This window comes from Salvelinus fontinalis, chromosome 8 (assembly GCF_029448725.1).
Source record: "Salvelinus fontinalis isolate EN_2023a chromosome 8, ASM2944872v1, whole genome shotgun sequence".
NCBI classification, from domain to species: domain Eukaryota; kingdom Metazoa; phylum Chordata; class Actinopteri; order Salmoniformes; family Salmonidae; genus Salvelinus; species Salvelinus fontinalis.
This window is the reverse complement of record NC_074672.1, coordinates 22265629-22293314: the sequence shown is the minus strand read 5'-3', so window position 1 is coordinate 22293314 and position 27686 is coordinate 22265629. Positions and strand designations below refer to the sequence as shown.

Below are 27686 nucleotides of genomic sequence, written 5' to 3'. Positions count from 1 at the left end.
AAGTGAGCAACTTGGGTTGTTTGACAACTGGTTGCACTGGTTTTATTTGATCAATTTTGGTCCGGGGGTTAAGTTTAGTTAAATGGACAAATGTGTGATGTCTACCATTACCGCACATCTGCTATTATGTGCTAAGCTCAGTGGGGATTTCTCCTTAAGAAACCACTGTGCTCTTTTGAGAGCTCGAATGCAAAAAACGAATTATTCTACTCACTGATGTTCAAATGTTCTCCGAGTAGTGACTCACTGCCTTTCAATACGTACCGTTTTGAAGCTATGTAATGGTGTGTGTTCAGAACAAAAACACCTATATCACTCAAACATAAAGTACAGTGCATCAAAGCTGTGCGTCCTTCCAGGTACAATTTCTACACTATTGAATTGTGCTTGTTTTTGGAAAGAGATGGAATAAAATGGAGTGATCAGAATGAGAGGATGAACTACAGAACAGAGCTTCCACCTCCATTAGCCTAGCTCAATCCTCAGGCCACCTATGGCACAACAGTGCCATCTACTGCCCAAAACTGACATTGTCTCAAACTTACTTGAGGTGAAGAATGAGAACTGTTAATATCACCAGAGGAAGAGGCGAAGCGAGAGAGAGTCCACACCCATCAGAATCTGTCCACGTGGAAATACTGCGATAAGCAGACAGTCTGCCTTTCAGTCTTCAACTCCCATTGTTAGGACGGAGACAAGACCATCTTGTCATTATATAGAGCATCTCTGATATCACCAAAACAATTTAAAAAGGTCAAGTTTCACCAATAAACTCAACAGGTACTATTAACAAGGCCTACAGACAAAATGAGTGAAGGAGCTGGTTTACATAACTGGAACACTTGAGGAACCAGTTAATCATGAATTAAAGCATAAATATCATGCCCCCAAAAAAATTCTAACCTCCCCTTTTATTTAATTGTTTTACCTTTATTTAACAAGGCAAGTCAGTTAAGAACAAATTCTTATTTTCAATGACGGCAGTGGGGGAACAGTGGGTTAACTGCCTGTTCATGGGCAGAACGACATATTTGTACCTTGTCAGCTCGGGGATTTGAACTTGCAACCTTTCAGTTACTAGTCCAACGCTCTAACCACTAGGCTACCCTGCCGCCCCAAAATGGTGAGATTAGCCTGTCTTGGGGGGTATGATATTATTCCCGATTCATTCAGGATTATCTGTAATCATGGTAGCATCCACATTCATGTAGAAGTGTTCAGAAACATTCTATTCTTATTTACAATAAAAGTGACTCCAAAATGACACAATACATTATTTACCATTCATTTCTATTGGGCACAAAAAATATCTGAAACGCAACCAAAACAAACAGCAAATGCATCCAACAAGTTTATAGAGAGTCACTTGATGTAATCATTGCGTGCTAGGAATATGTGGCCAAATATTACAACTTTTGACTACTTTAATACATATAAATGAATTTGTCCCAATTCTTTTGGTCCCCTAAAATGGAGGGACTATGACAAAAAGTGTTGTAATTTCGAAACGGTTCACCTGAAATGGATAAAAATATCATCAAATGAAAGCTGACAATCTGAACTTTAACCTCATAGTCATTGGAGAGAAAAAAAAGTGTCCCTGTCTCAATACCTTTGGAGCTCACTGTATGCATCATTGTATTCTATGGTTGCAAATGCAATTGCAAACCTTACGATCGCTACAATCTTTTAATGACAGCATTCAACAAAACATTATTTCTGTTTTCTCTGCTCATGAATAGGCAATTAAGCAACAATAGCCTACATCTCAAATCTAAACATGGAAAGTTAAACACTGAAATAAAAGTAGTTATTCTGTGATTAAAAGTTCCACCTGAGGAGGCAATTCTGTGTCCATAAGCACCTTAAAAACATGAACATCCTCATTGACATGATGATAATGCCTCACTTATGTCTGGAGAAAGAGCGAGTGAGACAGAGAGGAGAGATTTAATAGGAGCTTTTTCCTTCTGCCTTTAATCCCTCTGATTGTTTGAGTCATTCTCCCTGTCTGATATTAAAACCAATCCATCATGGCTGACAGGACCTATGCAATTTCACTGAGCTCCCCCGCTGCTCAGCTAGAATGCCGAGACTTTATTTGGATATCAAACAGCAATTTGCCACTCATAAACACCAACATGGATGCAGTGCAGCAGCCCAAATCAAATACAAATGAAAGTGCCTCTTGCAGCCTGAAACAACCAGACCTTGGCCACTTTATAATCCTGATAAGATGTGATATGTGTTACGACTGTCTGGGGCTGATGGGATCTGAAATGCGATTTGTTAATTGTTTCTGACCATTCATGTGGACCTAAACTATGCCTTTTGCACGAGTGTAGCCTACAATATCTTTGGTTAATATACCAGGAGTTCTGAAACATGGTCAATTATTTCAGAGCATCTATCGTCAAATGTCTCAACATCCATAGTAATGATTTCCTGTTTCAAGTCATTCCAAATTTCATCAAAAGAACATTCAAAGTGCATTCTACATTTTTTTTGCATTAAAGTGGCACGTGTTTTGTTCCTTATCATCATGACTTGAAATGTTTGAACAATATGAACAAGACATTCATAAACCAAGGCATGTAAAAGAAAGGTGGAATTATAGAAGTATGTGTCTGACTGTTGAATGCAGTATTTTTGCTGCTTAAATGGTGTTTGAACAATAGGCATGGGGTTAATTCAATTTTATTCAATTAAAGATCAATTGAAAATTTGCTTAATTTATTAACTGAAAATGGCCATTCATTTCATCAATTGAATGAGCACATCATCCTAAATTGACCCCAACCTTGGTGAAGAAATCTATTTACATCACTGTTATTATTGTGTTATTATCAAGCGACTGTTTAGTTTTATTATCAAGCAGCTTAACAAACTCAGTCTGTGAACATGCCTTCAGGGTTAACATCATATAAGGCCAGCTATTAAATCCTAACAAAGGTTAGGCTACTCATAAAAGTTGATGGCACCAGCAAAACTTCTAGATTGGTTTTTGCAGCGGGAACACAGGCCCAGTCATAAAATAGCCCTTCAGCAGAGCAAATAGATTAAAAACATTGAGTGCTAAAACATTGTCACATTCTTAATAGCTTGTCGTCTGAGGGTTCTAATGTGAAATACATATGACATATTGAGTCAAAACAACATTGGCCAACAGCTAGCCCAGTTACCCAGCTACCAATTCTAGGGAGAGAACGTTTTGTAATGTCATGCGTAATGTTTACTTGATGTTTGAATGTCCAGTTTTACATTAATTAGGGGAACATTCTACAATATGTTACAACAAAAAACAGTGAGAACCTATTTAGAATGTTTTGGCATTAGTGTTAGGGAAACCTTTCCTTCGTGTCAAACTAAAACATACCCAGAATGTGGTTACCATGTTCTCAGAATACCCAATATTAATGTTCTAGACACGTTTCATGGTACATTGCAAAAACATTCATGTCTCCAGTAATGAGAGTTAGGAGAATATTCCATCAACGTCACACCAACAAAAAAAAACACAGAACATGGTTGCCATGTTCTCAGAATATAACATCTGTATCAAAATGTTATTTGTCACATTCCTTGAATACAACAGGCGTAGATCTTAAAGTGAAATGCTTACTTACAAGCCCTTAACCAACAATGCATTAAGAAAAAGTTAAGTAAAAAAAAAAATAGTTAAGTAATAAAATTGAAAATAAAAGTAACAAATATTTCAACAGCAGCAGTAAAGTAACAATAGTATGGCTATATACAAGGGGTACCTGTACAGAGTCAATGTGCAGTGGCAGCGGTTAGTCGAGGTAATTGAGGATAATGCTCTAGACACGTTTCATGGGACGTTGCAAGAACATTCATGTCTCCAGTAATGAGAGTTAGGAGAATATTCCATCAATGTCACACTAAACATACACAGAACATGATTGCCATGTTCTCAGAATAAGACATTAACCCAATGAGTCCCATCGGCGTGATTTAAGGATTTCTAAACCCTTTAAACAGTGTGATTAACAGGGACTGAGAGTTTGTGAGGCATGGGCGGATCCCTTCTTACAAAAACCTATGAAGGTTTGAGCTACAAACGATTACAAGCTATCTATGAGAAGCTGAGACTCTTTGCTCTATGATGCTCACAAGCTACACGAGTCATTAGAAGGTAAGGAGTTCTTCTAGATAGAATATCACAGGAAATCCCAGGACATAGTGCCTATAAGCTCACATAGTTGTTGTCACAAACTACAAACTCCACACAGTTGTCACTGACTAGTTGGATATTCATTTCCCACTGAGCAAACCATTTCTGTACTTACAGCATTCATATACATTCCTTTTTACAGACTTTTGCTTTGGCGGACCTTATTTATTAATTGACATTTGTCAATAAAACTAATGTATGCAACTGTTTCATGCCTATCGGTCTATAGGTTAATAAAACCGGTACACTGTCAGAGTCTACCAGATAACGGCTCTGTCTCTAGTCAGAGTGAGCCATGAGCAAACCAGAGAAGACTCGTTGCTAGGCAACTCAGATGCAGGCTGTGGCACAGGGAGCAGCAGCGCAGAGGGAGAGACAGAGAGGTGCAGCATACATGCAGCAGCTAACAACAGCTAAGCTAGCAACCAAAAAAAAGTTTCTCTCCTGTTCAATTGGTTTTTATAATCAACTTTCTGTTGTTGTCCAGAAGCCAAACGCATTATCCGAGTCATATCAACAACCCATGGTAGATGTTGAATATTTAGATGTTGATCTCTGTTTTATGACACAGCTCGCATTATATGGGTCTTTTAGAACAGTGTTTTCCCGCAAATTGCATTTTGGTAAATGTAAAAAAATTACACTATATATTACAAAAGTATGTGAACACCCCTTCAAATTAGTGGATTCGTCTATTTCAGCCACACCCGTTGCTGACAGGTGTATAAAATCAAGCACACAGCCATGCAATCTCCATAGACAAATATTGGAAGTAGAATGGCCTTACTGAAGAGCTCAGTGACTTTCAACGTGGCACTGTCACCTTTCCAACAAGTCACTTCGTCAAATTTCTGCTCTGCTAAAGCTGCCCCGGTCAACTGGAGGTGCTGTTATTGTGAAGTGGAAACGTCTAGGAGCAACAACTGCTCAGCGAAGTGGTAGGCCACACAAGCTCACAGAACAGGACCGCCGAGTGCTGTCCTCGGTTGCAACACCCACTACTGAGTTCCAAACTGCCTCTGGAAGCAACGTCAGCACAAGAACTGTTCGTCGGAAGCTTAATGAAATGGGTTTCCATGGCCGAACAGCCGCACACAAGCCTAAGATCACCATGCGCAATGCCAAGTGTCAGCTGGAGTGGTGTAAAGCTCGCCGCCAATGGACTCTGGAGAAGTGGAAACGTTCTCTGGAGTGATGAATCGCGCTTCACCATCTGGCAGTCCGACAGGACGAATCTGGGTTTGGCGAATGCCAGGAGAACGCTACGTGCCCCAATGCATAGTGTCAACTGTACAGTTAGGTGGAGGATGAATAATGGTCTGGGGATGTTTTTCAAGGTTCAGGCTAGGCCCCTTAGTTCCGGTGAAGGGAAATCTTAACGCTACAACATACAATGACATTCTAGACAATTCTGTGCTTCCAACTTCGTGGCAACAGTTTGGGGAAGGCCCTTTTCTGTTTTAGCATGACAATGCCCTCGTGCACAAAACGAGGTCCATACAGAAATGGTTTGTCGAGATTGGTGTGGAAGAACTTGACTGGCCTGCACAGAGCTCTGACCTCAATGCAGGCCAGTCAAGTTCCTCTGTGCAGGCCAGTGAAGTTCAAGGTAGCTATAGCAGCAAAGGGGGGACCAACTCTATATTAATACCCATGATTTTGGAATGAGATGTTTGACGAGCAGGTGTTCACATACTTTTGGTCATGTAGTGCATGTATTACATTGTCTACTTACAGTAGTTCAGTATGTTCAATAATAAGAGCCGATAGACTTGCTATTGTCTAATGCTGACCCCACTTAGTCGACTGGTCGATTGTTTGGTCAATAGGGTGTTGATCGACAGATTTTCTTTTTGTCGACCAGTAGCAAATTTATTATTTTTGATGGCACGAGACACCCGTCTGATTCGCGCCCATCTCAGTGAACTAATCCATTGTAGAGACCAGGGGGATGGAACAGTCCAAGATGAAAGGGGGTGTGGCTAAGATGTCTTTCTCCAGAATGTGCTCTCTCCCGCCAATTTGTGCACAGTCATTGTTTCATTACTTCAGTTCATGAATTGTTTGCGTCTATCAATTCCCCATTACATATATCACCAGTAGTTCATTTACCATTAATCCCTCTAATTTCCCATCTACAATATTTGTTTGGTTATGGGGCGGCAGCTAGCCTAGTGGTTAGAGCATTGGGCCAGTAACCGAAAGGTTGCTAGTTCAAATCCCCGAGCTGACAAGGTTAAAATCTGTTGAACAAGGCAGTTAACCCACTGGGTTAACTGCCATCATTTTAAATAAGAATTTGTTCTTAAAGAACTTGCCTAGTTAAATAAAGGTTCATGTCTGAGTGGACACGTTGTTTACAGAGCGCACCACCTATGCTACGCTTGTGAGAAACAAGTTTTGGTTTATTTCATTCCATTTACGAGTTTTGTCAATTTAGTCATTCTCTTTTGTTTGGAGCGCTCCTGTCAATGTTGAGCAAGAACACGCACCTGATCATGCATAGAAGTAGGCCTATAGGCTACCTGGCCTAAGCACAAATATAGGCAAATAAATGTGCCCATTTGGGGATCTGATAGTATTTCTCTTTGGCTTAACAAAGTAACTTTTCATTCACCTCAAACAGCAAGCAAACAAAGTCTGTTTTTACACGCATTGAGAATGACAATAGTTCCTTAATGTCTTGGAAAAATCTTTCCAGCTCTCTCTCTTTAGATAACCACTCAGCGTGAAAGGGAAACATGTAATGCTCTGATCCAGTGGAAACGTCATAAAACAGGCCTGCCTGATTTACTTCTTATCCCTTGCACAAATAGCCTACAGCTGTGTCTGTCCCGAGCTTTGAGAGCCCAGAAAATGTTGTACAATGTTGCAAGTTTTCTAATGCAAGCTTCAGGTTAGACCAAGTTAATAGTTGATACAATGCTTCAAGTTAGTTGCAGACAGGCCAACCTAGCCAATGTAATTCATATGATATTTATTTTTAAAATCAGGATATTTTCTACCTGCAGGCTGCAATGTTTTTATTTGTTGGTTTTATGTAGGCTATTTTCACATAGTTGGCAATGAAAGTTACTTTTTAGATTTGGATATCCTTTTGATTAACCACATGACAATGATTTTGAGATACTTTTGGTCATGTAGTGTATGTGGACACCTGCTCGTTGAACATCTCATTTCAAAATCATGGGCATAAATATGAAGTTGTCCGCCCTTTGCTGCTATAACAGCATCCACTCTTCTGGGAACGCTTTCCACTAGATGTTGGAACATTGCACTGATGTTGGGCGATTAGGCTCGCAGTCGGCATTCCTAGTCATCCCAAAGGTGTTCAATGGGGTTGAAGTCAGGGCTCTGTGCAGGCCAGTCAAGTTCTTCCACACCAATCTCGAGAAACCATTTCTGTATGGACATCGCTCTGTGCATGGGGGCATTCTCATGCTGAAACAGGAAAGGTCCTTCCCCAAACTGTTGCAACAAAGTTGGAAGCACAGAATCATCTAGAATGTTACTGTATGCTGTAGCGTTAAGTCTTAAATCCAAGATGGCGTAGGAGTCAGACGTCTTTGTCTTGTCTCGTCCCATGTATATATCTTTTTATATATTTTTCTTCGCAATCTTTTTTATATTTTTCCTAAAAATCAACTTCAAAATACTCTCCTGCAACACGCCTCACCCAATGTGGTGTGGATAGCTATCAGCTAACCTTTAGGTTGGAAAGCTCTCGCCAATTCGTACAACGCGTTTCAAACCAGAGCATACCGGACCTATTTTTCTCTCCATATCCCCGGATTCCTACCGCAAACTCTGAACCCTTTCATCTGGATCATGGCAGCTAGCTAACCGCAACCCGGGTTGACTACTCCTGGCTAACGTTTCTGTCCCGGAGCAAGCACCAACTAGCCAGAGGCTAGCCCATGCTAGACCCATCTCCTGGCTAGGGCTCCTAGGCTACTCCTGAAGCCCACTCCTCGGCTACAATAACAGACTTTTCCCCCATCGCGACGTCCTGCTAGGCCCGGCCTGCTAACTGTCTGAATCTCCATGTCCCCAGCCAGCCCAACCACTCACTGGACCCATACAATCACTTGGCTACGCATGCCTCTCCCTAATATCAATATGCCTTGTCCATTACTGTCCTGGTTAGTGATTACGGTCTTATTTCACTGTAGAGACTATAGCCCTGCTCAATATGCCTTAACCAACCATGCTGTTCCACCTCCCACATATGCGATGACATCAACTGGTTTAAACGTATCTAGAGACTATATCTCTCTCTTCATTACTCAATGCCTAGGTTTACCTCCAATGTACTCTCTTCCTACCATACCTTTTTCTGTACATTATGCCTTGAATCTATGCTATCATGCCCAGAAATCTGTTCCTTTTATTCTCTGTTCCCAGCGCACTAGACGACCAGTTCTTATAGCCTTTAGCCGTACCCTTATCCTACTTCTCCTCTGTTCCTCTGGTGATGTAGAGGTTAATCCAGGCCCTGTAGCGCCAAGCTCCACTCCTACTCCCCAGGTGCTCTCATTTGATGACTTCTGTAACCGTAAAAGCCTTGGTTTCATGCATGTTAACATTAGAAGCCTACTCCCTAAGTTTGCTTTATTCACTGCTTTAGCACATTCTGCCAACCCTGATGTCCTAGCCGTGTCTAAATCCTGGCTTAGGAAAACCACCAAAAACCCTGAAATGTCCATCCCTAACTAACATTTTTCGCCAAGATAGAACTGCTAAAGAGGGCAGAGTTGTAATCTACTGCAGAGATAGCCTGCAGAGTTCTATATTACTATCCAGGTCTATACGAAAACAATTCAAGCTTCTACTTCTAAAAATGCATCTTTCCAGAAACAAGTCTCTCACCGTTGCCACTTGCTATAGACCACCCTCTGCCCCCAGCTGTGCCCTGGATACCATATGTGAATTGATTGCCTCCCATCCATCTTCTGAGCTCGTGCTGCTAGGTGACCTAAACTGAGACATGCTTAACACCCCGGCCATCCTACAATCTAAGCTTGATGCCCTCAATCTCACACAAATTATCAATGAACCTACCAGTTACAACCCCAAATCCGTAACCACGGGCACCTTCATAGATATCATCCTAACTAACTCGCCCTCCAAATACACCTCTGCTGTTTTCTTAGCGATCACTGCCTCATGGCCTGCATCCGTAATGGGTCTGCGGTCAAACGACCACCCCTCATCACTGTTAAATGCTCCCTAAAACACTTCTGCGTACAGGCCTTTCTAATCGACCTGGCCCCGGCCAGGTCATCCCATCAGTAGAGGATGCCTGGTTATTCTTTAAAATTGCCTTCCTCACCATCTTAAAAAAGCATGCTCCATTCAAAAAATGTTGAACTAGGAATAGATATAGCCCTTGGTTCACTCCAGACCTGTCTGCCCTTGACCAGCACAAAAACATCCTGTGGCATTCTGCATTAGCATCCAATAGCCCCCGTGATATGCAACTTTTCAGGGAAGTTAGGAACCAATATACACAGGCAGTTAGGGAAGCTAAGGCTAGCTTTTTCAAACAGAAATTTGCATCCTGTAGTACAAACTCAAAAAAGTTCTGGGACACTGTAAAGTCCATGGAGAATAAGGGCACCTCCTCCCAGCTGCCCACTGCACTGAGGCTAGGGAAGACACTGTCACTACTGATAAATGCACAATAATTGAGAATTTCAATAAGCATTTTTCTACGGCTGGCAATGCTTTCCACCTGGCCACCCCTACCCCGGTCAACAGCCCTGCGCTCCCCACAACAACTCGCCCAAACCTCCCCACTTCTCCTTCACCCAAATCCAGATGGCTGATGTTCTGAAAGAGCTGCAAAATCTGGACCCATACAAATCAGCTGGGCTAGACAAGCTGGACCCTCTCTTTCTAAAATTATCTGCCGAAATTATTGCAACCCCTATTACTAGCCTGTTCAACCTCTCTTTTGTATCGTCTGAGATTCCCATAGATTGGAAAGCTGCCGCGGTCATCCCCCTCTTCAAAAGGGGGAGACACTCTATACCCAAACCCTGCGTTTCTAAGGTCTTTGAAAGGCAAGTTAACAAACAGATTACCGACCAATTTGAATCTCACCGTACCTTCTCCGCTATGCAATATAGTTTCAGAGCTGGTCATGGGTGTACCTCACCAACGCTCAAGGTCCTTAACGATATCATAACCGCTGTCATGACATTGGCCTGGGGGTAGGTTTATGACAGTCATAAATACCTCTTCCCCCCCCTTTTTCCCTCTCTCTATCCTACTGACGTGAAATTTGAAAACCCCTTTGTTAACATAGAGATTCTGGGAACATCAGAAAGGTGGGGGGAAATGAACTATATTCTGGTAATTCGACCAATTGAACATATGCGGTGGTACTTAATGTATATTATGTCAGTTCGGTTGTCATCTGGCACATTCTCATCAATGATAGAATGACAAACTCTACAGTGGAAAGTCTACACATCAGAGTTATCGGATTCACATGGAATTGTTGTTCAATTCAAATGTTTGAATATGAAATTATTCGTGATGGGATGAAATGTGATTTTATCTTCTAAAATGTGAGAATTGGGTTTTCATGAGTGAATTAGGCCCGACTCAGTGGCCCGCCCACATGAAGAGACATAGGTTGTAAATTATGAATCACACCCCTTTTCTCCCTCCACTATATAAGCCATTGACGAAAATGTAACCTCCTGTTCCAAGGATGTGAGGACGACGGTCCCTACGTTAAAAAGGACTAACATGTCAACTACAGAACTAAGCCAACATCAGCGTGAGCTTTGGTTGCGAATGGTATGAACTTTGAACTCTTATTCACTACAGAAGTGATACCTCCTAGACGTGGAGTTAGCAACAACAGCTGCAAACGTAAATTAGGAAAGAACAGACCGAGTATCCCGTCTACTACACAACGACGTTACTCGCGGTGACGACATCGCGGTGATGTCATTTACAAAATAGCCTCCAAAACCCTACTCAATAAATTGGATGCAGTCTATCACAGTGCCATCCGTTTTGTCACCAAAGCCCCATATACTACCCACCACTGCGACCTGTACACTCTCGTTGGCTGGCCCTCGCTTCATACTCGTCGCCAAACCCACTGGCTCCAGGTCATCTACAAGTCTCTGCTAGGTAAAGCCTCACCTTATCTCAGCTCACTGGTCACCATAGCAGCACCCACCCGTAGCACGCGCTCCAGCAGGTATATCTCACTGGTCACCCCCAAAGCCAATTCTTCCTTCAGCCGCCTCCCCTTCCAGTTCTCTGCTGCCAATGACTGGAACGAACTGCAAAAATCTCTGAAGCTGGAGACTCTTACCTCCCTCACTAGCTTTAAGCACCAGCTGTCAGAGCAGCTCACAGATCACTGCACCTGTACATAGCTCATCTGTAAATAGCCCATCCACTCTTCAACATCCCCATACTGTATTTATTTATCTTGCTCCTTTGCACCCCAGTATCTCAACTTGCACATTCATCTTCTGCACATCCTACCATTCCAGTGTTTAATTGCTATATTGTAATTACTTTGCCACTATGGCCTATTTATTGCCTTACTTCTCTTATCCTACCTCATTTGCACATTCTGTATATAGATTTCATGTTTGTTTATTCCATGTGTAATGCTGTGTTGTTGTATGTGTTGCAGTGCTTTGCTTTATCTTGGCCATGTCGCAGTTGCAAATGAGAACTTGTTCTCAACTAGCCTACCTCGTGAAATAAAAAAAGATTACCCTTCACTGGAACTGAAGAGCCTAGCCCGAACTATGAAAAACAGCCCCAGACAATTATTCCTCCTCCACCAAGCTTTACAGTTGGCACTATGCATGCATTGGGGCAGGTAGCGTTCTCCTGGCATTCGCCAAACCCAGATTCGTCCGTTGGACTGCCAGATGGTAAAGCGTAATTCATCACTCCAGAGAACATGTTTCCACTGCTCCAGAGTCCAATGGCGGAGAGCTTTACACCACTCCAGCCGACGCTTGGCATTGTGGATGGTAATCTTAGGCTTGTGTGCGGCCGTTCGGACATGGAAATCCATTTCATGAAGCTCCCAACAAACAGTTATTGTTGCTTCCAGAAGCTGTTTGGAACTTGGTAGTGAGTGTTGCAACCGTAGACAAATGATTTTCACTTGATACGCACTTCAGCACTCGGCGGTCCTGTTCTGTGAGCTTGTGTGGCCTACCACTCCGCGGCTAAGCAGTTGTTGCTCCTTTCCACTTCACAATATCAGCACTTACAGTTGACCGGGGCAGCTCTAGCAGGGAAGAAATTTGGAAAGGTGGCATCCTATGACAGTGCCACGTTGAAAGTCACTGAGCTCTTCAGTACGGGCCATTCTACTGCCAATGTTTGTCTATGGCATAGCTGTATGCTCGATTTTATACACCTGTCAGCAACGGGTGTGGCTGAAATAGCTGAATCTACTAATTTGAAGGGGTGTGCACATACTTTTGTAAATATAGTGTATGAAGACTTTATCATTAAATTAAACTGTTCCACCAACATGTGCATATGAAAACCTTAACTGGCACACAGATCGGTAGAAACAGTAAGATAAATTGGCATTCCACATGAGAAAGGTTGTCGACTCCTCATGTAGCCTATTACCGGCTACTTCAGGAGAGTAATGGCAGAACCTGTGAAAGCCAGCAGGAGTGGGAGTAGAATGGTCGGGTCAGGTTAAGGTTTTTTCTTCTGGTTATCTTGCTCTCTAGCTCCCTCGAGTCATTCCTGTTTTATTTAATCAAAAAGAGAACTTAAAGCATCAGACAAGCTCAATGCATATACAGTGGCAAGAAAAAGTATGTGAACCCTTTGGAATTAACTGGATTTCTGCATAAATTGGTCATCAAATTTGATCTGATCTTCATCTAATCCACAATAATAGACACACAGTATGCTTAAACTAATAACACAATAATGTGTATTTTTCTTGTCTATATTGAATACATAATTTAAACATTCACATTGTAGGTTGGGGAAAGTATGTATGTGAACCCCTAGGCTATTGACTTCTCCAAAAGCTAATTGGAGTCAGCTAACCTAGAGTCCAATCAATGAGACGAGATTGGAGATGTTGGTTTGAGCTGCCTTGCCCTATAAAAAAAACCCACAACATTTGAGTTCGCTATTCACAAGAAGCATTGTCTGACGTGAACCATGCCTTGAACAAAAGAGATCACAGAAGACCTAAGATTAAGAATTGTTGAATTGCATAAAGCTGGAAAGGGTTACAAAAGTATCACTAAAAGCCTTGATGTTCATCAGTCCGGTAAGACAAATTGTCTATAAATAGAGAAAGTTCAGCACTGTTGCTACACCCTAGGAGTGGCTGTCCTGCAAAGATGACTGCAAGAGCACAGCGCAGAACGCTCAATGAGGTTAACGCTTCGAACACACCGACTGCGTGTTTGCGTTTCGATACACCAGAAGTACATTCATTTCCAATGGAACGCTGCATTTGCCTTGCAGCATTGCGTTGCAGAGGCAGTTGCAGTGCGTTCTGTGTGGTGCATACGTTCGATAAATCGAACGTATGCATCAAATTGTATGAGTGGACTTGACAGAAAGTAGCAAAATATGAATGTAGATTTTTTTTGCACTTTCAGTAAAAATTTGGGATTACATAAAAACATAGACATGCATAGACATGAACATGATAAGCCAAACCATTACCTAGCATAACTATAGTTATTAGATAGCTATCATGGAAATATCACCTACTGTACACAGACACACACGGTTATTTGACCAAATTATCAGGGGTACAGTAGTATCTACCATTTCCATTACTATTTATCTAGCATTCACATTCTTTCAAACATGAACATTTGGTAAAGTTATCAGGGGTAGTAACTAGCATCATTTATTTGACTATTTCTTTCACACACACCTCATTGGCTAGGTTAGCAAGCTAGGTTAGCTAGCTAACGCTAACTAGCCACATCTAGCACAAGCTCACTACTAAACTGACCTGGCAATCCTACTATCGTGGACACTTGTCTCCAAGCAGCATTTTTTGGTGTTTATGTCCCTGTAGCTGTCAGCAGTTGTGTCAAAAAGACACGGTTTTGAGGATACTGCGAAAATGATTCTCTCTTCCATGTGTCCAACCGCATGCGACCATTTGCAAAAGGTACCTGCATCAGTATAGTTGCCTAGCTGGGCAAAATGTTATGCAGCAGTGATGCAATGACGCAGTCGGTGTGTTCGAAGCGTAAGAAGAATCCTAGAGTGTCAGCAAAAGGCTTACAGAAATCTCTGGAACATGCTAACATCTCTGACGAGTCTACAATATGTAAAACACTAAATAAGAATGGTGTTCATGGAAGGACACCATGGAAGAAGCCACTGCTGTCCAATGAAAAAAACATTGCTGCACGTCTGAAGTTTGCAAAAGTGCACCTGGATGTTCCACAGCGCTACTGGCAAAATATTCTGTGGACAGATGAAACTACAGTTGCGTTGTTTGGAAGGAACACACAATGTGTGGAGAAAAAAAGGCACAGCACACCAACATCAAAACCTCCTCCCTACTGTAAAGTATGGTGGAGGGAGCCTCATGGTTTGGAGCTGCTTTGATGCCTCAGGGCCTGGACAGCTTGCTATCATCAACGGAAAAATGAATTCACAAGTTTATCAAGACATTTTGCAATTGAAGCTCAACAGAAGTTGGGCGATGCAACAGGACAACGACCCAAAACACAGAGGTAAATCAACAGCCGAATGGCTTCAACAGAAGAAAATACACCAGTCAGAGTTCTGACCTCAACCCGATTGAGATGCTGTAGCATGACCTCAAGACAGCAGTTCACACCAGACATCCCAAGAATATTGCTGAACTGAAACAGTTTTGTAAAGAGGTATAGTCCAAAATTCCTCTTGACCGTTGTGCAGGTCTGATCCGCAACTACAGAAAACGTTTGGTTGAGGTTATTGCTGCCAAAAGAGTGTAGACATGTAAACGTATAATTGTTTGTGTTGTTAGTTTAAGCAGAATGTTTGTCTATTGTGACCTAGATGAAGATCAGATAACATTTTATGACCAATAAAGGGTTCACATACTTTTTCTTGCCACTGTAGTTGATTTTATTTAAACACATAGGGTGTGTCTATATATGGAAATACACATTTACAAATTTCAACCAATTGATTGGTCAAAAGAACAGACGACTTTTGGTCGACTAATATTTTTATTTTTTTGGTAGGGTCGCATGTTTTTTAAAGCTCTTAATTAAACTCCTTTCCTTGTTCCCATGCATAATATTTTATGTTGGTCATTTTACTGTTTGGAACAAAATGTAACAGTTTGTTAACCTGTTAATGGGTGTTGGTTAGTCGGCAGCCAAATGGACTGAAATTGGCATGCCTATTACATTGTGCATGTTGATTTATAGTCGACCGCTCTGCACCGTATTGTGATGTTTTATTGATAATTACCTATATTTTCCTAACCCTCAGAAAAATGGACACTGGCATATTCTTGCAACGTTCCAAGGAAACGTGTCTAGAACATTGATATTGAATATTCTGAGAGCATGGTAAACACGTTCTGGGTAAGTTATGTTTGACATTAAGGGAATGGTCTCTTGGAAACAATCCTTTTCAATAAAACATCACAACACGGTGCAGAGCGTTCGATTTGGCTGCTGGGGGTCAAGGAGACCCTCAGCTCTGCTAAAACATGTCGTTTTCAAGGGATTGTTAAATACATTTTAACTATTTGGTTTTAATATCATCACCTCTTGAAGAGCCTAGTCTGAGCTACACATTTCCGATTATTCCACATTTAGCTCTATCAGAGTTGAATATTCAGAGAACATACTGCATGCTTTTCATGATCAGTAAACATCAATTCATCATGTATTTTCAGATACGCGAGGGTAGCCTCTCCATTTCCTATGAAAACATTAGGTAATGACATGAGACTCCTAAAGGAACGTTCTCTAAAGTTGTGGGAATGTTTGTTGTTAGCAATTCAGCTTAGTTCAGTTTCAGTTATTAGCAATTGTGGACCAACTCTCCCTTGAACAAACTCCTGATAACTGGTGTAAATACTGACCAATGGAAGCCTTTTTTGACACTTCCATTTTCCTTGGACATTCTAGCCCAGTCCAAAAACAACCATTGGCCTAGCCCATGCCCTTTTGGTGCCTGCAAATTTGAACGGACTAGTACAAACTGCTCGAAAACTAAGGCTCTCGTACCAGAGATTAGAAAAAAAGTTAACTTTTTGACATGTTACCCAACTGCCTTCGGTTCTGCAGTCAGCTTTGTTGGTAATTCACAGAGAATCAATCGTTTGTTTCTTATCATCGGTCTATGGTGCATAAGTACAAGGTATCAATCAAATCCAACGCAAATGATTGGCTTTCTTGATTTGATTGGTACCTATGGTTATGGAAGTAAAGAAATATTCCAGCGAGAACATTCAATCAACTTAAAACGGTTTCCTCGAGTTTATTGAATAGGGCACTGGGTCTGGCCTCTTAAGCCTGTCAAGGCAACACAACACGTAAAGCTGAAGCCAATGAAAGACTGTGGGCTTGTTTGACATTACAAGCGACTCCCGACTGACTGATCTACAAACCACCTTGCATGCTTACATAATTACTTATTTGTATTGTAGATCAGCAAGTCACACTTTGTTCACAATACATCACAGATGTGATGCTTTCAAACAGGGCCAGTCACTTTAGGTATCAACGGAGTAGGCACAAAGTGTCAACAGGGTGTATCAGCGTAAACCGCTCCTTTATCATACTAAAACCACTCAGGATAATGTGGTTGACAATGTTAACTGTGTGTTTCCATAGAACAGTTGTGTACCTCATTAAACATTGCCCTGTGGACACCACTCATCTGTTGGGGCGAGCTCTTCCACGTTCTCCCGAAGAAGTGCTGGTGGCTGGTATCAAACAGGGAAACACTCAGCTGGTACTTGACTGGTCCCCTCTTTCGACTCCCTTCTGACTCCCCTTCCTTCTCCTAAGTGATGAGGGGAGTAGAAATGTTTGTAACTGGAAGTCAATTAGAAATGGGTCACTAGCTAAACATTGGCAACTCTACTAACGTTTGTCTACCTACCAGGCTGGGCTAGAACCAAACTTGAGAATGGCATTAGCTAGCTAACTCTTCGGATGCCAGGTTTATGCACATAAGGCGTAGGCCTACCCGTTGAATGTGAGGTCCATCAAGATGCTTCAGAATGATTTGGAAGCCTTGAGAATGGGTGTGGGATGAGTCCTGTGCCTGTCGAACAGTCTGGCTGTGTGGAGGAATCACCCGTCCTCTCTCAAACAGTCCTTTCCAGTCGTCGGTCATTGAGAGGATATTTCGAGTCTGCAGCAAAGTCAAATTTCGCTAGCTATATTTGGCTAAAACAACAACACCTAGCTTGCTAGTTAGTGGGTTTGGTTTGGTGAGTTTGCTATCAGTAAGTAACGTTAGCTAACATTAGGACTTGTTCATTAAGATACCAAAGCGAACGTTGCACTATTCTCAAACCTCAGAAAATAAGATTGTTACCCTAACTAGCTATGCTTGTAATTGTAGCAAGTAAAATGTCGCGCAGTTGTATAAAAATCACTGTTTACCCTCGCTTATTTGAAATCCTAGCTATCCAGGCTTGTTGGCAACAGGGGAAGCAAAATAGCTGACTTTCAAAAGGGGGTAAAGATTTAAAAGGTAATTAAATGAAGGTATGAATAGTAAAACATATTTTATCAAATCAACTGATATATTCAAAGACTAAAGATTTTCATTTTAAAATGGATTATGTAAATGCTGGATTACCAAAATAACCTGAATGAAATTGTTCTATTACCCTATGTTCCCTCTAAATTGGTTTCTCCCGTAATTTGGCATCGGTTACTACGGTGATATTAACGTTGCTATGCCTTTACTTCTTATTCGTTCAAAATGTACTAAAGAGATAGCGGGAGACCAGCACGTGTCCATATCGCCACCCTCTGGTTTGGGAAGGATACATACTGTTGGACATTACATGGCATTATATTCTCTATGCAAAACGACCCTCATCCACAGACCCATTTAGATTTAAGTACGGCCTTGTGTATACTGCAGGGATCAGGGTGAGGAGGACCATAACAAATCCTAATCAATTGGACATCATCTTCTATCTTCCTAGGGATTGACTGTTAAAATACACTGGCCAATGCCACCAATAGGAGAAATGGGGAGAACTCGCATAGCACACTCACCAGCTGTTTTATTTTATTTAACCTTTATTTAACTAGGCAAGTCAGTTAAGAACAAATTCTTATGTACATACAATGACGGCCTACCAAAAGGCAAAAGGCCTCCTGCGGGGACGAGGACTGGGATTTTTTTTTTTATGAATTAATAGAGGACAAAACACACATCACAACAAGAGACAACACTACATAGAGACACCTAAGACAACAATATAGTAAAGCTGCAACAAATGACAACACAGCATGGTAGCAACACAACATGGTAGCAACACAACATGGCAGAAGCACAAAACATGGAACAAACATTATTGGGCACAGACAACAGCAAAAAGGGCAAGAAGGTAGAGACAACAATACATCACGCAAAGCAGCCACAACTGTCAGGGTGTCCATAATGGAGTTTTAAAATGAAGAGATTGAGATAAAACTGTCCACTTTGAGTGTTTATTGCAGCTCATTCCAGTCGCTAGCTGCAGCGAACTGAAAAGACCAGCGACCTTTAACAGAATGACTGACAGAATGGGTGTTGTATGTGGAGGGTGAGGGCTGCAGTAGATATCTCAGATGGGGGGGGGGGGGGGGCCTAAGCTTAGCTTGATGGTCTGTGAACTGAACTCTGGTCTAAATATGTCTATGCTCTGGACCAAAACTTGCATCCTAGAGAGCACATTTGTAAGAACGGATGTGGCCACACAATAGAATCAAGTAGGATACGGTTACCTATAAAATCAGGCCCCTGACATACAGAATATAAGTACTATAACAATTGAGATCCTCTTCACCTTTTTATCTGCATCTGCTACAGGATATTCTAGAAGCAGCTGAGTGACACTGTCAACTGTGTGCACGTGCTGTTCTAAAACGCTAGATGGCAGTATATTGGATAATTTTCCAACCTATCCTGTAGCTGGCAGCATGCATCGTTTCTTTTGTGTGTTTCTGTACATTGGTCTTCATAGAAGAAAAGGCGCAATGTTTGGACTTCAGAGAAAAAAACAAATTGTCAAAATAAGAAGTCTGAATGATACAAAAAAATATGGGGTGGCTGCAACAAGTCTGAAAGAGCTTCTCAAAAAGGGGAGTAAACTTCTACAGGTACGATTTCGTCCAGTAGCTTGCCATGTTTAGCACATTCTACTGCTACTACCAGACCATAGCAGCGGGTCTAGACTTGCAACCAGGAAGTGGCGATAATGAAAGTTACATTATTTTGTTTAAATTATAATGTGAATCATTTTCTTCTAGGTTCCACTCGTCGGTTCGCACATTTCCTTGTATGAAGATGGAACAGAATTGACAGAGGACTATTTCCGAAGTCTTCCAGACAATGCTGAACTTGTCCTTCTTGCCATGGATGAGAGGTGGAACGGATGTGAGTGAAACATTAAAAGTAACTAAGACTGTAAAAAAGAAACATAGTAACTAGCCAACTAACAACCTCAGACTTGGTGGCATGCACATTCATATAGGGTTTAGGACCTACTTTATGTAGCTGTGCATGGTAAATAAATGATAACAATACCAACTTAAATATGCACTTATACAAATATGCATAACCTTGTGGTGATTGATTTGAAAGGGATGCCTTTGTAAAAGTAATAGAAATATAGCCTTGCTTTCACTTGTAGGAAGAGCGGTTAACCACGCTCACGTATTGAGTAGCCTAACCATGCCTGCCAGTGATACTTGCCAGTGGGGCTATCTGGGCTTCAAATACAGTCAGTTACATGGGTGCCATGATTTGGATGTTTAGGTTAAAAGAGGTTGTTCTGTGAACCAATTAAAATAACTGTTATGATTTGTGATTATTTCAGTTGTCTGCGACATAGGCCGGTTGCTGGACACCGACAGGAACTCAGATCTTCTGATTGATGCGGCTAAGTGGCTTCTCTCAGACGAGAGGTCTCCAAAGAGACGCAGACTCCTGGGGGACCTGCTCCTGCACTTGAAGGACAGCTCTGAGACTGAAAACAGAGAAGACGATGAAGACTGGTTCCAAGGTAACAAGTCCTCAATCTTGGGATGGATAGAAATTCTGCAGGAAATTATGTGGCAGCCAAAAGAAAGATGGAGAAATATAAGATTTTTTAAATTTTTTAATCTGAAATAAACTGTCTCTTTATGGTTATACCGTTCTATTTTTGGGCTTTCAGGAATTGATGACAGATTTAAGACCAAATCGGCCTACATGAAGTACAACTGTGAGAGCAGGATTCGTGGATACATGAAGGAGGTGAAGCTACAGTGCCTTCAAAGTATTCATACCACTTGACTTATTACACATTGTGTTACAGCTTGAATTCAAAATTGATTAAATATTTTTTTTATACATCTACACACAATACCCTATAATGACAAAGTGAAAACATGATTTTAGAAATGTTGGCAAATGTAATACAGAAATATCAAATTTACATAAGTATTCACACCCCTAAGTCAATACTTTGTAGAAGCACCTTTGGTAGCGATTCCAGCTGGCAAGTCTAAGAGCTTTCCACACATGGATTGTGCAGCATTTGCCCATTATTCTTTTCAAAATTCTTCAAGCTCTGTCAAGTTGGTTGTTGATCATTGCTAGAAAATAATTTTCAGGTCTTGCCATAGATTTAAGTAGATTTAAGTCCAAACTGTAACTCGGCCACTCAGGAACATTTGGCTTTTTGGTTAGCAAATCATGTAGATTTGACCTTGTGTTTTACATTATTGTCCTGCTGAAAGGTGATTTAATCTCCTAGTGTCTGGTGGAAAGCAGACTGAACCAGGCTTTCCTCTAGGATTTTGCCTGTGCTTAGCTCCATTCCATTTATTTTTTTATCCTGAAAAACTCCCCAGTCCTTAACGATTACACGCATACCCATACCTACATGATGCAGCCACCACCATGCTTGAAAATATGGAGAATGTATTGTATTTGCCCCAAACATAACACTTTGAATTCATGACAAAAAGTTCATTGTTTTGCCACATTTTTTGCAGTATTACTTTGGTTCCTTGTTGCATGTTTTGGAACATTTTTTTTATTCTGTACAGGCTTCCTTTTCACTCTGTCATTTAGGTTAGTATTGTGGAGTAACTACAATGTTGTTGATCCATCCTCAGTCTTCTATGCCATTAAACTCTGGCTCATGGAATATTCAATGTCTGCTTTAAAAAAAATAAGTAATCTATCAAGGCATTGGAAAACCTCCATGGTCTTTGTGGTTTCATCTGTTTGAAATTCACTGCTCGACTGAGGGACCTTACAGATAATTTTACATGTGGGGTACAGAGATGAGGCAGTCATTCAAAAATCATGTTAAACACTATTGCACAGAGTCAGTCCATCAGTTCATGTGACTTAAGGACATTTTTACTCCTGAACTTTAGGCTTTCTGCAAGAAAGGGGTTGAATTCTTGACTCAAGACATTTCAGCTTTTCCTTTTTAATTAATTTGTTAAAAAAAACGTTAAAACAGTTCCACTTTGACATTGAGGTACAGTGACAGCAACAATCTCAATTTAATACATTTTAAATTCCCGGCTGTAACAATGTGGGAAAAAGGGTGTGAATACTTTCTGGTGGCACTGTATATTACTGATGCTTTGGTTTTATGCTGAAAGTGGTTGGCACTGTCAAGAAGTGATCCTCAAAAGCCGTACCTCATAACAAGCCTACTCCATACATACTATAAATTGTAATCTGCCCTATTTTCTGAGGAAAGAATACACGTGACAGACTTTTCTCTTATTCACAGGTGCATAGTTATGCTCAAACCATCCAAAAACCTAAACTCAAGGACGAATACAAGAAGACTGCAGAGTGCTTAGTGATGCAGCTGAAATCTGACAAGTACAATGGTTGCTACTTCAACAGGAAAGAAAAGGAACAAAATCGACTATGCACCCAGGAGGGATGGTTCTCCTGTCAGGTAACATTGATGAACCCGAAATTGGCTAACAGTGTCAGCTCAGAGATTATAATGGTAACTAACAGGACCAGATCATGTTTGGCTTAGTAGCATCCTGTCTTACAGCCTGTGTCCTTTCCCATCTCTCTCCTTTCCTCAGGGTGCTTTTGACCATGATGAATGCAAGTCCCTTCACTCAATCAACCCCTATGGAAACCGAGAGAGCAGGATTCTCTTTAGCACCTGGAACTTGGACCACGGGTGGGTTTAGTGAATAAAGGTTATAAATATTCAGAATGTTAAGCTCAAAGTTGTTTGTAAACAGTAACAAAAAAAGCTTGCTTGATTATCAATTGCAATTGTTAAGGTTGTTTAAGGACAAGTTTTATCAAATCTAGACTGAAATCTCTTTCTGTCCCAGGATTGAAAAGAAGAGGACAGTCATTCCTACCCTGGTGGAAGCACTGCAGAAACACAAGAGCACCAACATAAATCTGGACTATTTTTACAAACTGCTGTTTACTCGGGAGAATCTGAAGCTGGTACATATTGTATGCCATAAGAAAGGTGCACATGACTTGCTCTGTGACAAAAGGAAAATTTACAAACAGGGCAAACGAAAATGATTCTCTAAAGTGAAGATGCAGGGTAGGGTATATGTTTTTCTACTGTTTATTCTTGAATTTTTTATTTCTTTATTAACTAGCTAACGGATAAAGTGCAAGACGCATGATAACTGGTAAATAACTAATTGTAATTATGGGCAGGGAACATTGTTTTCTGCTACTAATCAGAACAGCTTATTTATTGATAATTTTGTGATAGTGATTTTAAAGCACTTCATCATGAGCTATTGTTTGGGTAATAGTCAACGGACCAATCGCAAATCGTCCCGAGCCCTACACACAGGAGTACGTTCCGTTCAACATTTGCTACGTCGCGTGTCAGTTTGTACTGAACGACACGTTTCCCCCAATACATCGCACACCAGTCTTCAACAGCCTTTGAGGTACATTTGGTGGGTGTGGCCTGATCAATATGGATGTAACCATTTCAAATGGCAAAATGTGTCGCACACACCGTACAGTCGCTCTCTGGGCCACCATAATGACACCGTTCAACTATTCACTCAGAACAAAACTGCTTCCGTTGAAATGAAATGCTTAACATTGTTCTGTACTACTGAATGCACCCCTGGTGATCTGAGAGGATTTGATTGGTATAAGCAAATGGTTAAACTTCCACCCAGCCTATCAGAGGGCTAGGTGGAGCTATTACCATATTGATTACATCTGTCAAATCCTCTGCGCTCCACAAGTGCATAGGGTGGGGGCGTAAAAATATTTAAGGTTTTACTATTGTTGGAGTCAAGCAGATTTGATGATTACAGATGATTTGAGCTCAGCTCTATCGCCTGTAAGTGTAATTAGATAATTATGTGATAAAGTTCTGCTTAGTTTCAATAGCACAATACAAAACAGCAGACAGGTAATTGAAACTTAATTTAAGTTTCCTTGTATTGGCAGTGCAACTTTGACTACAAATATTGTGCATACATAAGGCATTCAGTAACAATATTGTAAAAGATACAATAAAAAGAAAAAAATCTGAGCACTTAACCTGTACTATTTAAACAATATACCGTATAGATAATTGAAAAGCGAGAAGTTTTGTTAGTGCAAATATCAATACAAAAATGTATAACTTTAGGGTATATGCTGGCAAAACATTAACGTGATACCCTGGTTCTGTTGAACGAATCCACTTTATCGGGCTCAACTGTGACATTAGGGTCATTTAAGGACAAGTTTTATTCTATCCCATTGATTGGAATGAGTTACTTCTGTAAATTAAGTGCCAACTATTTCATCTTGATGCATTTCTGTGTAGCCCACTTCATCACTGTCATCTTTGGCATAGTACTGTTGTCTCCTGTGTCGTCTCCTGTGCTCCCTCCTGCTGAAGGTCGAAGTGGCCGTAGATCTCCGTGGACAATCCTACAAGGCAAATAACAGCATGTCAATAACCATGTTTCCATTAGGTTTTTATGCGAAAAAGGTCATACCATATAAAAAGACGATCACGACAGCTGTGATGGAAACAACATTTTGGTACAATTTTATAAATGCAGACAGAATTTGTTCGTTTGACATGGTGGGATCTTTGTCAGTGAAATTAATTATGCAAGAAGTGGCTATGGAAATATTGATAGAATAACTATCATATCGAAGTAAACTTGGGAGTCACGCGATGTTATGGTGTGTGTGATCCTCCCACTACAACTCTGGAAACCATGCAGTTTTAGGCTACAGATTAAATAAGTTATGATGAACTTCACAAGGTGATGAAAGTGCACAGTGATCCTGATGCTCCTTTCCAATAAATATAGATGGGTCGGATTCTGGTGGCATGATCGATGCTTGACAAATAAAAATATTCTTGCACTTATCCATAATAATTTCATCATGTAGACTATACCTGCACTGTATCTATGAGCTGTTGGCTAGAGAGCACATGCCAAGACCAGAGTGGGTACAACATGAGTTTCTGCTGCCATTTCTCACAATTTTACAGACAAAAAGATCCCACCTTGTCTAGCGTATTTAGTTTTGTAGACATTTGGAAAGTTTACCGACATACGTTTCCATCAGGCCTGTTCTGAATTTCACGCGCTTGTCGGAAATAGGAAACTCGGAAATGTTTAACTTGCTAACCTGTTATAGTGATACACGTGCCACATTCAACCAGTTAACTGTGAAATTTCCCACATGCTTTCTTGTTCCGACTAGCACATGAAAGCAGAATTACTCACATAAAAAGGTTGGATGGAAACCGTTATTGGTTGCGTTTACACAGGCAGCCCAATTCTGATCTTTTTCCCACCAAAAAAATAGCTTTTTTTATGAAAAAAAATCTAAATAATTGGGCTGCCTGTGTAAAACGCAGCCATTGTGCTCCAAACATCAGACCAGGATCTTGTTTATCACACCTACCACTTGTTATAAAAATCTTGTCTCACCTGCACAACTTCCATGTTTCCGAAGAACTTTTCCACAGGAAGAACCTGGTTACTGTCATCATCAAGGAAGACGCTCTTGTCAATCACAACACCATCTTCTGCCATCTTCTCTGGCAACCCATTTGTTCGACAGTAATTCAACTCCAATCGCACACCGTTCTCTTTACCCTCCCACAATTCCTCCAGGTCTGGTGGTGCTCCACAACTTGTCTTTTCAGGCCTCTCGCAACCATCACAGCTGAGCCTCTCAGAAATGGTTGTTGACTCCCTACAACCACCAACCATCCAGTCATTCAGGGGCATTTCTGTTTTTGAGTCTTCAATTTTCATTTTTTTAACACGCCTCCTCTTCCCTGAACTCTATAAAGTCAAAACACAACTTATTAAAAATAACAGGCTTCCATGACACTTAATGACAATCCCAGTGGTGGAAAAAGTACCCAACTGTCAAACTTGTGTAAAAGTAAAGATATCTTAACAGAAAATGGCTCAAATAAAAGTCACCCAGTAAAAAATACTACTTGAGTAAAAGTATTTGGTTTTAAATATACTTAAGTATCAAAAGTAAATGTAATTGCACTGTTGGTTAAGGGCGTGTAGGTAAGCATTTCACAGTAATGTATACACTTATTGTATTCGGCACGTGACAAAGTTTGATTTGAATTGCTAAAATATACTTAAATATCGAAAGTACAAGTATGAATAATTTCTAATTCCTTATTAGGAAAACCAGATCACTATTATTATTTTTTTATGCATGGATAGGCAGGGGCATATGCCAACACTCAGACATCACTTACAAACAAAGTATTTGTGTTAAGTGAGTCCGCCAGATCATAGGCAGTAGGGATGTTCTCTTGGTAACTGTGAATTGGACCATGTTCTGTCCTGCTAAGCATTCAAACTGTAACGAATACTTTTGGGTGTCAGGGAAAATATATGGAGTGAAAAGTACATTATTTTCTTTAGGGATGTACTAAAGTTTTTAAAAAATACATAGTAAAGTACGGTTACCCCAAAAAAACGAAGTAGTACTTTAAAGTATTTTTACTTTAGTACTTTACTCTTGCGTAATCCATAATGTCAAATGAAAACTGAGAAGAACTAAAAACAACATTCACCGACCTTATCTGAACTCTTCACCTCGAGATGGAAACCGCTTGAGGCAACAGTGCACATCCCCTTTCGCCGCTTCAAGTTGCTAACTCGACTCCGCATCTGAAATGAGGAGTTCACACATTTTGTTAACTCAGTTGGACAACTGGACATTAGCTAACACTTCTAGCTGGCTAACCAACTGTAAGATCAAGCCAACTAACACTACTGCCCCACTTTTAGCCGACGAACCTCCGATATTACTACCCCACTAACTTAGCTAACAGACTAACGTTAGCTAGTTAGTAAGCTGATAAAAGACTAAACAATTCCCAAAGACAATGGAAAATGTAATAGATAACTACCCGAAGTGTTAAAAATAATAGAAATACTGTTGTGGGAGGTTAACTAGTTAACTTCACGTTAGTAGCTGCAGTAACTAGCCGACTCTGACAAGCTTAACGTTACCTGGATAGCTATGTCGGTCGCTGGCTTGCAATCTTGTAAACAGTCGCTTTTTTCACAAAGTCAGTGGATGTAGCTAATAAAATCCAGTAATTTTATTGTAAATACAGGTAGTCAACAAACTGTAAAATCGTGGTTCTGATAAAGCACGCACCAAGCGACACCGTGGTGTTTTAGAGTCTGAGGAGTGGTGAACCGAGACAGCTTCCGAATCCGACAAAATGTTTCTGTATAGAAGTCACGTGCAAGTAAAACATTTCCCGTTTCAAGATTTGGAGTACAAAACAGCATATGCGTCAGTAGGGTTACCTCGACACCGGGCTGATTGAGGTAATCTGCTGGTTTCCACTAGTTAGTACAGCCACAAAGTCAAAATTGAGAGGGGGCCAGTTGCGACATTATCTCAGTCATCCATCAGGGTCTCTGCTGTCACCTACTGATATGCTGCCACCTACACTCAGTGCAGTGCATCTCTCAGGAATAGTGGGGGTGTCGAAAGGAGTGGGCGTTTCGAAAGGAACCATATAAGGATTAAATAAATTAATGTAGCTAACGTTAGCTAGCATTTACATTTACGAAAAACGTAACATTACGTACACGGCTACCTGAAGGTAATGTTCAAAGACAACTCACAGTGAGTTAATATTGTTTGTTGTTGCTGCATAACTGATATTCCTTAATTTAATTTCTGCAGACCATGACTGACGTCAGATAACCCAAACGACGTCTTGAGTTCCCCACTTCTCCTTATTGGTTCCTTTCGAAACCCCCACTTTATCTGA

The 27686-nt window shown here is 40.8% G+C and overlaps 3 protein-coding genes across 6 annotated transcripts in view; 1 reads left to right on the top strand and 2 right to left on the bottom strand.

The window, feature by feature from the left end:
• The window catches only part of nphp4 (nephronophthisis 4), a 208250-nt gene extending 190382 nt beyond the window's left edge, over window positions 1-17868 (bottom strand). For both annotated transcript variants that reach the window (XM_055931730.1, XM_055931731.1), the window contains exons 1-2: window positions 17396-17868; window positions 17051-17209 (exon numbers count right to left, since the gene is read on the bottom strand). In XM_055931730.1, the coding sequence (XP_055787705.1) occupies window positions 17051-17209; window positions 17396-17545 (309 nt within the window). In that variant the 5' untranslated portion in view covers window positions 17546-17868. The remainder of the gene's footprint in view (window positions 1-17050; window positions 17210-17395) is intronic.
• Window positions 17869-19342: 1474 nt separating this feature from the next.
• Window positions 19343-23936, top strand: LOC129860867 (DNA fragmentation factor subunit beta-like). The gene is made up of 7 exons (XM_055931726.1): window positions 19343-19533; window positions 19684-19810; window positions 20253-20438; window positions 20592-20671; window positions 22173-22346; window positions 22486-22586; window positions 22747-23936. Exons 1-7 carry the CDS (start codon window positions 19354-19356, stop codon window positions 22949-22951), a joined length of 1053 nt encoding a protein of 350 aa, XP_055787701.1. The 5' UTR covers window positions 19343-19353; the 3' UTR covers window positions 22952-23936.
• Window positions 21841-27361, bottom strand: LOC129860868 (UPF0688 protein C1orf174-like). 3 transcript variants are annotated; one of them, XM_055931728.1, is made up of 4 exons: window positions 27059-27361; window positions 26470-26562; window positions 25345-25704; window positions 21841-24322 (listed from the first exon to the last, which is right to left on the bottom strand). In XM_055931728.1, exons 2-4 carry the CDS (start codon window positions 26560-26562, stop codon window positions 24176-24178), a joined length of 600 nt encoding a protein of 199 aa, XP_055787703.1. In that variant the 5' UTR covers window positions 27059-27361; the 3' UTR covers window positions 21841-24175. The 3 variants fall into 3 exon arrangements, with proteins under 3 accessions (XP_055787703.1, XP_055787704.1, XP_055787702.1); XM_055931729.1 differs by having other exon boundaries at window positions 27214-27361; XM_055931727.1 differs by having other exon boundaries at window positions 26908-27360.
• Between the last annotated feature and the right edge of the window lie 325 nt (window positions 27362-27686).

Coding starts and splice junctions, on each gene's coding strand:
- LOC129860868 (XM_055931728.1), bottom strand. CDS start 26,562: ATGCGGAGTCGAGTTAGCAACTTGAAGCGGCGAAAGGGGATGTGCACT. Junction 25,705..26,469: donor AGGTGAAGAGTTCAGATAAG/GTCGGTGAATGT, acceptor TTGACTTTATAG/AGTTCAGGGAAGAGGAGGCG. Junction 24,323..25,344: donor GAAACATGGAAGTTGTGCAG/GTGAGACAAGAT, acceptor TTTGCCTTGTAG/GATTGTCCACGGAGATCTAC.
- LOC129860867 (XM_055931726.1), top strand. CDS start 19,354: ATGCATCGTTTCTTTTGTGTGTTTCTGTACATTGGTCTTCATAGAAGA. Junction 20,439..20,591: donor CGATGAAGACTGGTTCCAAG/GTAACAAGTCCT, acceptor TTGGGCTTTCAG/GAATTGATGACAGATTTAAG. Junction 22,347..22,485: donor AGGGATGGTTCTCCTGTCAG/GTAACATTGATG, acceptor TCCTTTCCTCAG/GGTGCTTTTGACCATGATGA.